This window comes from Paramisgurnus dabryanus, chromosome 5 (genome assembly GCF_030506205.2).
Source record: "Paramisgurnus dabryanus chromosome 5, PD_genome_1.1, whole genome shotgun sequence".
Lineage (NCBI taxonomy): Eukaryota > Metazoa > Chordata > Actinopteri > Cypriniformes > Cobitidae > Paramisgurnus > Paramisgurnus dabryanus.
The window spans coordinates 41,356,574-41,371,080 of NC_133341.1; the positions used below are offsets into that span (position 1 = coordinate 41,356,574).

General features: G+C 38.8%; 1 protein-coding gene across 2 annotated transcripts; it reads left to right on the plus strand.

Annotated features, from left to right (window-relative positions):
• The first annotated feature begins 1,112 nt into the window (after positions 1-1,112).
• On the plus strand, positions 1,113-14,179 carry rcc1l (RCC1 like). 2 transcript variants are annotated; one of them, XM_065284212.1, is made up of 12 exons: positions 1,113-1,145; positions 1,644-1,934; positions 5,818-5,947; positions 6,035-6,163; positions 7,572-7,638; positions 7,816-7,867; positions 9,646-9,730; positions 10,931-11,112; positions 11,199-11,286; positions 13,110-13,283; positions 13,493-13,578; positions 13,678-14,179. In XM_065284212.1, the coding sequence occupies exons 2-12, from the start codon at positions 1,656-1,658 to the stop codon at positions 13,753-13,755; spliced, it is 1,350 nt and encodes a 449-aa protein (XP_065140284.1). In that variant the 5' UTR covers positions 1,113-1,145; positions 1,644-1,655; the 3' UTR covers positions 13,756-14,179. The 2 variants fall into 2 exon arrangements, with proteins under 2 accessions (XP_065140284.1, XP_065140283.1); XM_065284211.1 differs by having other exon boundaries at positions 1,122-1,322.
• Positions 14,180-14,507: the final 328 nt, after the last annotated feature.

Below are 14,507 nucleotides of genomic sequence, written 5' to 3' on the forward strand. Positions count from 1 at the left end.
TAAATGTGTCCCTACCATATAAAAATCTATTCACCCCTTCTTTTTTAATCCCCATTAAACCAAAGCAGTCCCATTAGACATGCTGTTTTAATTCTTTTAGGAATGTGATGTCACACTGCAATAGCCCCGCCCACGGCCATACCCATTAATGTACCTGTACTTTATATACACATTGATTCATCATAAATAGTTGATTTAATTATAAGGTTCATTTATAATGTTAGTATAGACCATTTTGCAAGATGTAAACAACACTGGTCCAGAAGCACTTCGTGTTGTTTTTAAGTTTTTTAGTTTACATTTTTATTCAGTTCTGAATTTTCTTTTGGTTGTACTTTGTTCTAAATTAATATTAATTAATATTAATATTTTGTTCAGTGTTAAAAAACTAAAACGGGAAGTGCTGGACCGATGTTGTTTATATCCTGCAAAATAGGCTTTATGCCCAGCTGCACTACTTCCTGAACTTCAGCCAGCTCTCTTGTTTCCTGTCTGCCATTATTGGACAAACTGATTAATCCAGTTGTGTCAGTAGTCACAACAACAATAATCAGACACACCTGGATTAATCAGTTTGTCCAATAATGGCAGACAGGAAACAAGGAGCTGGCTGAAGTTCAGGAAGTAGTGCAGCTGGGCATAAAGCCTATTGTCTATAGAGGTCATAATAAAGTAAATAGTCACTATTTATTTATTATACATTATTTAAGGCTGCTTGATACTATAGTACTATAGATACTATTTTATATATATAACTCATACAACTGAAATATTTATGCACATATTTGTGACCATGCCTGTGAAACATTTTTTGTGATTTTTACGTTTTTTTTTTTCTTAAAATCATCATACAGAATGAACATTATGTGAAAAATATAACCTTGATATCTTTAATATTGACTGAGTAATGTCATGTCAAAGATTGAATTAGTAAAAAAATGTATTGTTGAAATAAAACTTTGATGCTCAGATTTTGTCATTTTTACGCTTTGGTGTGTATTATTTAAGTTTAAAACCAAACTTATACACATTCGCCCCCTAGCGTCTTTTTAGTCATTGCACAGTGTTACGTCATACGTCGTACGTCAATGTCAGAGTTCACGCGGCTGAGCTGTCATGGTCATGGCTGCCTCCACAGAAAACATGTTAGTACTAAGTAAAACCACAGAGAAAGGATATATTTTACATCATATTTACGTGTATTTCTTATTAAAACACTGATTCAGTTTAAAGATTTACAGATTTTCGCAGCGATTAATTAAATTATATGGCTGTGAAGTGGCTTTGTTTATTTTATAAAGCTATTTAATGATCCTTCAGTGGTGAGTAACAATGTTGAGTGTACCTCTGTACTAAACTTGCATTTACTTTGACAAAATCTAATGTTTAATAACTAAGTTACCACAGTAATGGTATTACCATGATATACATGTGTATAGTAATGCAAAAAAAAAAAAACGGTTTACAAAAAATGTACAATGTAAAGTGCAAAAATGTATAATAGTACACAATAATAAATGCAATAATAAATATATTTTTATAACACGGAGTTGTACATGACATGTCAGTAATATCATGTTTATTTATAATAGTAATGTCACATTTTATTATGTTTTGTCACAAATATATTGTGTCCTGTCCAGGTGAGCAGCACAATGCCATTAGTCAACATTCGTACCTGTGTCCGGTATGGTATACACGTGGGTCTACGTTCATTTGCCACAAAGCCTGTCAGCACAACCAGGAACCAGCAAGATGACATAGCCGTGTTTCAGTATGTGGGTCAGCACAGGAAGCCCAAAGAAAAGGTGTTTGTATGGGGCTTCAGCTACACCGGAGCTTTAGGAATCCCCAGCTTTGTGGTACCTGACAGTGGCAGGAAAAAGCCCAGGAAATACCAGCTCACACCTTATCGCCTGGATACTGAACAAAAGGTAAAGCTTTATTTGCATTTATGCTCCAGACGCTTTTATCCAAAGTGGCTTGCAGTACATCACAAAGTATTTATTTTTTATCAGTATGGGATCGAACCCATGGCATTTGTGTTGCTAATGCAATGCTCTACCACTACCAGTTGAGCTATAAAGGTACCACTGCAGTGCCATGGAGATTTGGACACGTAGTACTAGGCCTGCACAATTAATCTAAAAACTTATTAGGATTACAATTATGGGTGAAACAATTACATAATTGCCAAAAGTTCAATAACAGCTGTCCATCTGTGCTCATTTCTGTGCGTTTCAGCAGTATGTTTGGGCACCAATAGAGTTGATACAGTTGTGAATCAGATTTTAAAATTGATAAGTTGACGTGTCCTTTAGCCATTTGTTTTGGATTTTTTTACTAACTACATGATTCCCATAAAAAGTTGTGATTTACATTATATGATTTAGTTTTGGATGTTGGATGTTCATAATTTACCATGCAGCTGCTCCAGATAAAGTTATAAAACATTGTAAAATCTACAGCGGGGAAAATAAGTATTTGACAAATCAGATTTTTTATCAGTAAGGGGATTTCTAAGTGGGCTATTGACACAAAATTTCCACCAGATGTAGCCATTAAGCCAAATATTGAATTCATACAAAGAAATCAGAACATTTAAGTATACAAGTTGAGTCATAATAAATACATTGAAATGACACCACTGTATTAACTCATTCCCCACCAGCATTTTTTTGTGATTTTCACAAAAGTTTCAGAAAAAGCCTTTCAGGAAAATGTTCTTCTATAAATATATAAACATACAAATATATCAAATGAAAGGACAGACCCTCTGCCTTCAAACAAACAAACAAAACGGGAAAAAAACATTTCATTCTGTCTTCATTTGTTCTTTTTATAACCTCTTAAATATGGGTAGGTTTCTTCAAAAATACCAAATGTTGAGCAAAAAGTTGAAATAATTGCATTTTTGTTAAGGAATTTTGTTAGAGATCAGATTCAGAACGATTATCAAAACACACACAAAGTTTTAACTATTGTAAAATTAGTTTTTGCTTCAGTTTTTTATAAATGAGGTAAGATCATCATCTAGTGGATAATAGCGGAATAATAGATTACTGTAGAACAGGAGTGGGGAACCCTGGGTCCTGGAGGGCCACTGTCCTGCAGAGTTCAGTTCCAACCCTAATCAAACACACCTGCATTTAATTTCCAAGTAATCCTAAAGACTTTGACCAGGGTTCCCCACCCCTGCTGTAGAAACTCAGGAATGCGTCATTGGCAGGGAAATGTTTTCTCTTAAAGGGATAGTTCGGCCAAAAATGATATTAAACTCATGATTTACTCTCCCCCAAGCTGTCCGAGTTGCATATGTCCATTTTTTTTCAGACAAACACATTTTCGGATATTTTAGAAAATGTTTTAGATCTTTCAGTTGATTAAATGTAATGTTACGGGGTTCAGCAATAGTCCACGACCTTCAAGTCCAAAAAAAGTGCGTCCATCCTTCACAAAATAAATACCTTCCGGTAGCGCCGCCATCTTAGTCGCGTCCGCATTCAGGATGAGAGCTTACGCAGCCTACGGAGGCTACTCTGCTGCTGCTCTGTGCCCCTGCACAGTCACTAAGAAAAGTGCGTACACTACGCTAATACTCTCTCCTGAATACAGAGGAGTCTAAGATGGCGGCGCTACCGGAAGGTATTTATTTTCGTTAATAAAGTTTTAAATATGGATATTTCTACAACAACACCGCGCGGATTACCCTCAGAAGACCTTTATTTATCATCCTGGAGCCGTTTGGATTTATTTTGTGAAGGATGGACGCACTTTTTTTGGACTTGAAGGTCGTGGACCCCGTAACATTACATTTAATCAACTGAAAGATCGAAAACATTTTCTAAAATATCCGAAAATGTGTTTGTCTGAAAAACGATGGACTTGTGCAACTCGGACAGCTTGGGGGTGAGTAAATCATGGGTTTAATATCATTTTTGGCCGAACTATCCCTTTAAAGGCACACCATGGAACTTTTTGGCCAGAAGGGGGTGCTAGACATGTATTTTTCACGTTTAGCGCCCCTAGAAGCCACAAGCGCTGCAGCACTGTCGCAAAGGAAAAGAAGACAACTTTTTGGGTCAAAAAGTGTGCCTCCCAGCATGTCGTGTCATATAATATAATTTCATGGGATTTACATTGTATCAAACACCAAATGACTTAGCTCACGTTTACAAGCCAATTGTAACTGTGGTCGCTTGGTTAAAGTAAATGAAATGGACTACATTTATATAGCGCTTTTAACAGACCTATGGCCATCCAAAGCGCTTTACCCATTCACGCACACATTCATACACCGACGGCGGGTCAGCCATGCAAGGCGCCATCCAGCTCGTCGGGAGCAGCTGGGGTTAGGTGTCTTGCTCAAGGACACTTCGACACTTGGTCCGGTGGAGCCGGGGATTGAACCACCAACCTTCTGGTTTGTAGACAACCAACATGAACCACTGAGCCACTGCCGCCCCAAAGTTTATATTTCAAAAAATATTGCCCTAAAGGGGTATCGAACCCGGATCGCCGTGTCGTAGGTCCATGACGCTACCACGGCGCCACAATGTCACGTGATATAAATCTCTCTCTAAACTCTCCGAGTAGCCTCCAGTAAAATTCACCTAAAAATAGTGTTTGGGCGTCAGACAGGACTATGTATATATGTAAGCATTATAACATTACTTAGTAGTACAAAAGCATGAGGGCCAAGTCAGCATTGGTCAGAAACCCCTCCTCCTTCTTTAGTTCACTCCAGCGAGCTAACGCTGGCCCAATATAATCGATCCTCCTCCTTCTTTTTATTCTGTCACTCTCCCGGTTTCTCTTCCTGGTCTCCTCCGACAAAACCTTGGGTTTCTTTTTCTTAGTTGCTGCTTTAGACAGTGACGTATGCTGTAAAGCAGATTTTTGTAGTTTTTTGTTTTGTGCTCGGGTTACTACACGAAACCCCAAGTGGACGTGTCATTCAACCTATTTTAAGTCGATGTACCACCACAAGGGTCTTGAAAATATATTATAAAGGTTGAAAAACTTCAAAGTGTCACTTTAATTGACGAGATAACTCCTCAATGGCGGGGAAAGACTTAAAGATCACCTATTTCATTACTAAAAAATAATGTTATTTTGTGTATTTGGTATAATACAATGTGTTTACATAGTTTATTTTCCACATACCGAACATTTTTGTAGCTCCAGATTTCACTCTTTTTCTGAAACGCACTGATTTTGTACAAAACTAATCAATTTAAAGAGTAACTAAACCCCTGGTCAGAGGCTGACTCCACCCACTGGCAATATTTGAAAAATGCAAGAAAAGTGGGCAGATCCCTACGAAGATAGAGGGGACGAACTAAGCTTGTACGTGTGTGGTGAGATCGTAACAAGGGCGTGGTGAGCTTGAACCTGCTTACGTCACGAGTCATTTTTTGGACCTAACATCCAATGGGAAAATTCAACTGCAGTAGCCACCGTTCAACCTGAAGAGGGCAGCACTCAGACGTTTTTACACCATATATTGTAGTATTGAAACACTTTATATCCAAATGTCAAAAAAATTACTAAAATCAATAAACAGCACTAATAAAACATCATTCTTACAGATCATTAACTAAAAAAAGTTGGTTTGGGGTTTAGTTACTCTTTAAAAAGCTCGGTGTCCCTGATTGGTCAGCCGTACGTTGTGATTGGCCTGAATACTTCTGACAGGTTTTAACCTGCAATATAAAAATGATAACAGACAAAAACAAGTATTGCTTTCATAAACAAATGTTCAAATATTAAGATAACATGTTCTTCAGTATATATGTTATTTCTGTTTTTTGCTAGATTACCTCGGCAGCCTGTGGATATGGATTCACGTTGCTGGCATCTAATAGTAAAGACCTGACCAAACTGTGGGGCATGGGCCTGAACAAAGATTCCCAGCTGGGCTTTCAGCGTACTCAGAAAGACAGACGTGAGTCAACACACCAATTTCTAAAGGCAAACTTTGACATGGTGGACAAGTGAATATAACTGGTTATAAACTGCTTTGTGTTTTCAGATAAGAGTTATGACTATGTTCTGGAACCTTCTCCAGTGTCTCTCCCATTGGCCAAGCCTCAAGAGACACGAGTGATGCAGGTGTCTTGTGGCCGCGCTCACTCGCTGGTGCTCACAGATTCTGAGGGAGGTGAGCATGTTGCTGTTTTCATCCATCCAGTATTGATTGCAAAATTGTTTGTGTCTTAAATACTCCAGTTACCATGGAAGCAGACTGCACAATATATACTATAGGCTGCCTGTGCCTAAAATAGCATGCAACAAAAAATATGTATTCATATAGTAGCATGCAATTTTCTTTTTTTGCTTCATCAGTCACATTGAGAAATTAAATGGCATTTTGAGTGCATTGCATTGTGGGATAGAGTACCTAGTGCTTTGCAGGATTTTCTTACTGCAGTAGTGTTTCCCAATCCTGGTCCTCAAGGACCCCCTCCCGGAATGTTTTAGATGTCTCCTTTTTAAACACACCTGATTTAACTCATCAGCTTGTAAGTGAGACATGTTTACCATTTTGAAAGGAGGATGATTAGTTGAATCAGGTGTTTTAAATAAGGAGACATCTAAAACTTTCTGAGAGGGGGTCCTCGAGGACCAGGATTGGGAAACACTGGTTTACATGAATACATGAATTTGTAAAAGAAGTGTGCCAGTGATATAGGTGGTGTCCGAAGTAGCCCCCTGTATCCTAATTCACTGTTCCCTAACTTAATTATTTGATGTAGTTGATTGAATGAAAAGAAGTGGGTGAATTTCAGACACTTAAGTGCTAGAAGAACTACGGGCGCCAACTTGTGTCGAAATGTGTCAGTTCATTTTACACGTGCCGAGTTATTGCGGTGATTTACGGCATTAATTATGTGCTTTCGATAGTGTCCACTATAATTTCAGACACCACTACAAAATGGCTGTCCCCTCATAATGCACAGGATAGGGAACTATTTCAGACACCGCTACAGTTTTCATGATGATATTTAGCATTCTGACATTTGGGCTGTGATCTTTTCTCAAGGTTTTGAACTGTATTCAGCTTTTGTGTAGATTCTTATGATCATGAGAAAACACATAGATCTGACTGCATTAGCTTTAAAGGTGCAGTGTGTACATTTTAGGAGGTTATATTGACAGAAATGCAATATAATATGCATAACTACTTTTTAAGTGATGTATAAAGACCTTTCACAATGAACCTTTGAATGTTTTTATTACCTTTCTTGTTTCTATCTACATACACTACTGGTCCCCATACGTGGAAGTCGCCATTTTGCGCCACCATGTTTCTACAGTAGCCCTTAATGGAGTGTGTTTCTTTACTGTTGTCTCAGAGATTACACTTTGTCCTATAGCGGCTACCATAGCTGCTCTTTGTGTTTTAAAAAGGGAATTTTGCAACAAACTGAGCTGTTTGTTGCAGTTTCTCAATCTCACCACTAGATGCTGCTAAAATCTACACACTGCACCTTTAAAATAAATACAATTCAAATCACTGCAATATCATGACACACTTTAGTTTTTGTTCTTTCTATGTCTGTCATCAGTTTTCAGTATGGGTAATAATGCTTATGGACAGTGTGGCAGGACGATTGTGGAGGATGAGGTTTACAGGTTTGTACCACAGCAACATACATTTATTTGTGCTTACAGGACATTGTTTAGCAAAAGCCTAAAATCAAGCATTTCAATGTGCAAATGGTGCAAATGGTCACTGATATCTGTGATTAGCCTTGGCTAATCTCAAATAATTGCTCTACCTGGAGTTTTGAGCTTTGTTTTTTCCTGCAGTGGAAGCCATGTTGTTCAACAGATTGAGGGTTTTGACAGCCGGGTCATCCAGGTATGTGACAATATGGTTATGGTATATTAAAACCTAGTCAGAGTAGTAGCATTTACATTCACGTGTGACAATATGGTAATGGTATATTAAATCATAGTCGGATTCAGGGTTCTAAATTAACACCTGCCAAAATGAATTTTAACCCGCATTTGGCGGGTGTTAATAACATAATTTTGTTAATAAAAACTTACTAGCCAGTTTGGCCCGTGATGCATTGCATGCATGATACATAATGCTCTGTTCTCGGACATTTATCCCTCTGGCACAGTGGTTCTCAACTCCAGTCCTCGGGCCCCCCTCCCAGAAGATTTTAGATGTCTCCATATATAAAACACCTGATTCAGTTCATCAGCTTGTAAGTGTGTTAATTAAGGAAAAGTTTCAAACATTCTGGAAGGAGCCTGATGAGTGGAATCAGGTGTTTCATATCAGGAGACATCTAAAACATTCTGGGAGGGGGGGGGCCCGAGGACTGAAGTTGAGGACCAACATTCCTACATTTCCCTCGAAAACGGTATCATAACGCTACGTGATGATGTTTCATACACCCATTGGCTGCGTGCAGTTTGCAGTGAAACCAGCGCGAGAAACCATGGAAACGAACGGAGCATTTCCACCAGAAAACACAAGCACACACATACTCAAATGGACACACACTCACACTGATAAAAATACAAAGTTTTGAGCAAAAGCTGAAATAATTGCATTTTTGTAAAGGAATTTTTTAGAGATCAGATTCAGAATTTTGATCAAAACATACACGGAGTTTAAAATTAATTCAATTCATTTTTGCTTCAGGTTTTATAAATTGGGTAAGAGCGCCATTTAGTGGATAATAGAGGAATTACAGTTTACCATAAAAACTCATCAGGAAAGCGTCATTAGCAGGAAAATGTTTTCTCTTAACCACTACTATATTGTAAAATTATGTTATTTGAGAGTAGGCATTAAGGTCCACCCAATTTTACAGAGGTCCACTTAGGGGGTGTTTACACTTGGTATTAAGATGTGTTTTCATCGATCGGATCACAAGTGGACGAGAGAGACACATTACGTTTACACCTGGTATTTAAATCCGTCTCTTTTGTCCACTTTTGACCCCTTCTGTCCTGAATACTGTGAGGGGGTGGTCTGTGAGACGGTGGGCGAGTCTCTCTGCTGTCATTCAAACGCGAGCGGGAGTAATTATGAGTTTATATGGACGCAAACTAATATTATGTCGGAGTCCACTGCTTGTTTAGCAAGTAAACATGCTGCACAGTGTTTTGTACGTGTGTATGTTAGAGCTGTCTCTGAATTTTCAGCGCAGTTGATGAAATAGGATCGCGCAACTTTCACGCTTTCAAAACGAAACTACGGAGAACACCCCGCAGTAGTTTTATCAATGAAAGGCTAAAAATAGCGCTGTTCACCCTATGTTCACGCCAGAGGTCAAAAAAAGACGAAAACTTGTGTTTAATACCTCAGATTAGATAAATGGGCGGAGAGAAGGATGTCGCGTGTGGCTGTTCGAACACATTCAACCACATTGCGTTCCACAGCTCCAAAGCGATCCGATCGAAAGTGGTTTCGACTACCTCTGGATGTGGTTGAAAGTGGTCGAAAGTAGACGCGTTCAAAACGTTTTGAACACTGTTTACACCTGGCATTAACGTCGTCCACTTGTGATCCGATCGACGAAAACGTATGTTAATGCCAAGTGTAAACAGCCTCTTAGTTGGATAATAATTGTATAGTTAAGGGGGAGTATGAAGTGTCTTGTTTCTCTTGTTCCGTAGGTGGCTTGCGGGCAGGATCACAGTGTGTTTCTAACAGAAAAAGGCTCAGTTTATTCCTGTGGGTGGGGGGCAGATGGACAAACAGGTTTGTATCACCACCTTTCTCCCTTTTTCATCACTCATGTTTCAGTCTGTCATGTATCATGTCTAAACATTAGTCATGTCCAGATTAGCAATGTAGCAACTATTTAAACTTGGGAAAAGTATAATTATTATACATAAAGTTCACTCCCACACTGTAAAAAAATGTGCAGTCAAGTTTCATATAGAACAGCTAGTTGAAACGACCTCGGAAAGCCTTAAAAATTTAAGCCAGTAAAATGTTTTACAGTGCTATAATCTTTTATACCACATGCCTTTGAGTAGTTCATGGAGATATGCTGGGTGAACATTGTCATATAATAAATATTTTTTGCATATTTTCATTTTTATCCAAATCGTCCAAATGCATTAAAGGGCCCATATTATGCAAAATCCACTTTTACAAGGTGTTTGGACATTAATGTTTGTTGGCAGTGTGTGAACACAACAACCCTACAATGAAAATAAATCCACCCACTTCTTCTTTTTTAATCCCTATTAAACCAAAGCAGTCTCATTATGCTGTCTTGATTCTCTTGTTAATGTGACATCACACAAACAAAGCCACGGCCACTGACTGACTGGATCATTTTAGTCGAAAGCTTTTCTAAATGTGATTGTTAGCACATTGTAGCGCTTATGCGGCTAAATATACTATTGTATTCACAAAAAGTGTTTTTATCCAAAAGCGCCTATTGTTTTTTTGGTAAGGGAGGTAGGAACTGTAGCTTATTTGCTTTTAAAGGCACACACATGAAAACAGCGCTTTTTTTGCTCCCACCCAAATTGGGACATTTTGGACATGCTGCAATAAATGATCTGTGGGGTATTTTGAGCTGATGCAAAATTACATATTGTATAAATGGGCTCAGTATGTGCCTTTTACAGGTCTTATTTCAATAATTTTTTGTTATCTGGGAATCAAACCCATTATTTTGGCATTGCCAGAGCCATATATTACCACTATAGGAACACAGAACCATTCTAATAAGGTTTATAATATTTCCTTCCACTTTATTTTTAAGTTTTTCCATATGGAAAAAAAGTTTACCAACATTTTAAGACACAGATCCGCATTTTAACATTTGACACTGTAGTAAAAATGGGGATCAGAAGAAATATGGAAAGCTAAGAAATAATCCCCCACTTTTAAGATTTGGTTATTACATTACAGACAGTAATTTGTACAAAATGTGTTTTTAAGGTCTGGGCCACCACAACAAAGCCTCCTGTCCGCTGCCTGTTGGGGGAGACCTTGCTGGGGTCAAAGTTCGGCAGGTGGCCACATATGGAGACTGTAGCTTGGCTGTGTCAAATGATGGGCAGCTGTACGGTTGGGGGAACTCGGAGTATCTACAGCTGGCTTCTGTCACCGAGTCGACCCAGGTGAAGTGGGTGACACAAACGTTAAAGAAATGAATTGCCTAATCGCTTAATACGTTTCATAATTTTTTTTTTCATTTATTTTTTAGATTAGCTCGCCCCGGCTGCTGCCCCTGAAGGCTGTGGGTCGAATCAGACAGGCGGCATGTGGAGGAACACAGGTGGCTGTTTTGAACGGTAAATTTACTGTAGATCTCAACAAACTTTATTACTTACAGGTGCATTGTGTAACTTTAGGAGAATCTCTTGACAGAAGTGCAATTTAATATACAAAAATATTTTATCAGTCGTGTATAAAGACCTTACCAAACAAACTTATTGTTTTTATTACCTTTTATCGACATGCACCACGGGTCCCCTTACATGGAAGTCGCCATCATGTTTTTACAGTAGTCCTAAAGAGACAGACTGATCTACAGAGCACATTTTGTCCCTACGTTGTCTTAGACGACGACATGTTTGTCCTTTGACGGCTACTGTAGCTTCTGTATACGTTTCGAAATTAAGGGGTGAGCCGTGGACTGAGCTGTTGGTTGCAATTCGCAATCTCACTACTAGATGCAGCTAAAAACCCACACTGGACCTTTAACATCCATATAATATCTCAAATATAGGGTTAGGATAACACAAATAAACACAACATGCAGTTTTTAAATGAAGGTTTTTATTATTAAAGGGGGAAAAATCCACACGCACATGGCCATGTGTGAAAAAGTGTTTGCCCCCCTGTGGTTTCCCAATGGTTACTGCCACTCCTGTTTGCAATCAAGAAATCTGTACCTGTCTGACAAAGTGAAGTAGACCAAAAGGTCCTCAAAAGCTACACATCATGTTGAGATCCAAAGAATTTCATGAACAAATGAGAAAGAAAGTAATTGAGTATCAGTCTGGAAAAGGTTATAAAGCCATTTCTGAATATTTGGGACTCCAGCGAACCACAGTGAGAGCCATTAGCAAAAACATGGAACAGTGGTGAACCTTCCCAGGAGTGGGCGGCTGACCAAAATTACCCCAAGAGCGCAGGGACGACTCACAAAAAGGTCACACAAGACAACAGCATCCAAAGAACTGCAGGCCTCACTTGCCCCAGTTAAGGTCAGTGTTCATGACTCCACCAAAAGAAACAGACTGGAAAAAAATGGCCTGCATGAAAAAAGAATCTTGATGCTCCCCAAGACTTTTGGGAAAACACTCGAGACAAAAGTTGGAAGGTGTGTGTCCACTTACATCTGGTGTAAAAGTAACAAAGCATTTCAAAAAAAGAAAAACATCATACCAACAGTAAAACATGGTGATGATCTGGGGCTGTTTTGCTGCTTCAGGACCTGGAAGACTTGCTGTGATAAATGAAACCATGAATTGTCTACCCAAAAACTCCTGAAGGACAATGTCTGGTCATCGGTTCATGACCTCAAGCTGAAGCAAACTTGGGTTCTGCAGCAGGACTATGATCCAAAACACACCAACAAGTCCACAACTGAATGGCTGAAGAAAAACTAAATGAAATCTTTGGAGTGGCCTAATCAAAATCCTGACCTCAATCCTGTGGCATCACCTTAAAAAGGCTCGAAAACCCCCCAATGTGGCTGAATTACAACAATTCGGCAAAGATAAGTGGACCAAAATTCTTCCACAGCGCTGTAACAGACTCATTGCAAGTTATCACAAAACGCTTGATTGCAGTTGTTGCTGCTAAGGGTGGCCCAACCAGTTATAAGTTTAGGGTGCAAGCACTATTCCACACAGGGCCATGTGGGATTGGATTTTGTTTTCCCTTCATAATAAAATCCTTTATTTATAAACTGCATGTTGTGTTTAGTTGTGTTATCTTTGATTAATATTTAAATGTGTTTTATGATCTGCAACATTAAAATGTGACAAACATGCAAAAAAATAAAGCCGAACCCAAATTTTTAACAAGAACTAATAATTAATCTTTTGTATTATTGTTATCTTTCCTATGTGTTTTATGTTATTATTAAAACAAATAATCTCCGCAGAGGAAGGTGAGGTGTTTGTTTGGGGTTTCGGAATTCTGGGAAAAGGACCAAATCTTTCCGAGTCCGCTGTCCCAGAACAAGTGCCGGCCACATTGTTTGGGAGGACAGAATTTAACCCTACAGTAAAGGTCTCATCCATCCGTTGTGGGCTTAATCACTTTGCGGCCATTACAGGTAAACTTCAATCTAAAAATAGCTTTTGCTAATGATTAAAACATGATTTTTTTGTAAATAAGTAAATAACTCTTCCAGCAGTTTAGTCTTTTACAAACACCTGTTAAAAATGATTGCGCAAGCAATTTGGTATCAAATAGTTTCTGTTTCTGGCCATCGTCCATGTAAATAGAGGGCCGAGTTATTTTCTGCGTGGATATTGCTTTCAGAGCGTGGTGAGCTGTTTGTTTGGGGTAAGAATGTAAGAGGGTGTCTTGGCATCGGAAAACATGATGACCAGTATTTTCCATGGAGGGTAAGAAGCCAACAACACTGCATTGTATTTAACACAGAATAGTTTATGCGGTCTTACTGATAAATCGCACGGCACGCTAACGTCTTGTCATACGTTTAGGTGACGGTCCCGGGCCACGTGACGGATGTCGCCTGTGGTGTTGACCACATGGTTGCACTGGTTAAATCGATCGTATGAGTAACCAGTCCTCTATTGCACATCTCAGTGACTTGTCAGCATGCCAGATTTTCTGTTTCTTCAGAACGCCTGGACATCTGGGTTCTCAGAAAAGAGTCTTGATTTGTCACACTGCAACAAGCGAGCTGAGTGTGTTTAAGGTAACATGGAAATTGGACACCTTGGCTCCTCGGAAATATACTTCATACAGAGAACAGGAAATTCTCTGAAGTATTTTTAATGGATGTCCATCTACGGTAACCAATGATGATGTTATCAGTTGAAGCTTTTTGTTGATTTTCAATAGGCTAGATGAAAATCTCATCTCAAAACTATTCTGAGAGATGTTTAAAGTGCCCATGTGGTGAAAATTAATTTTTTTCTGTTGTTTATATGTAAATGTGGTGTTTTTAATATGCTTTAAGATAAAACATTTGCAAATTCATCATTGCCGTATTTTCTCCATAAAGCAGTTTTCTCAAAACCATGGTTTGAAATTGACTAAGTTTCCTACGTCACAAGTATACATCACTAATCACTCAGTAGATCAAGCAGCCGAGCCATAGACGTATATGAATGCATAGACTCTCTGCTATAATGCTCACATTTGCAGTGTGAATGCTGCAACCTGTTGACATCAGCGGCAAAATAAATGTGCTGCAAAAGCGCAACTTTGCGTTGTGAATGCGTTATGTCCAGAATTTCCGAGTGTGGAATCTATGTACATGTATATCTATAGTCTGAGGTGTGATGAGAAGAGGCATAGACTGGAG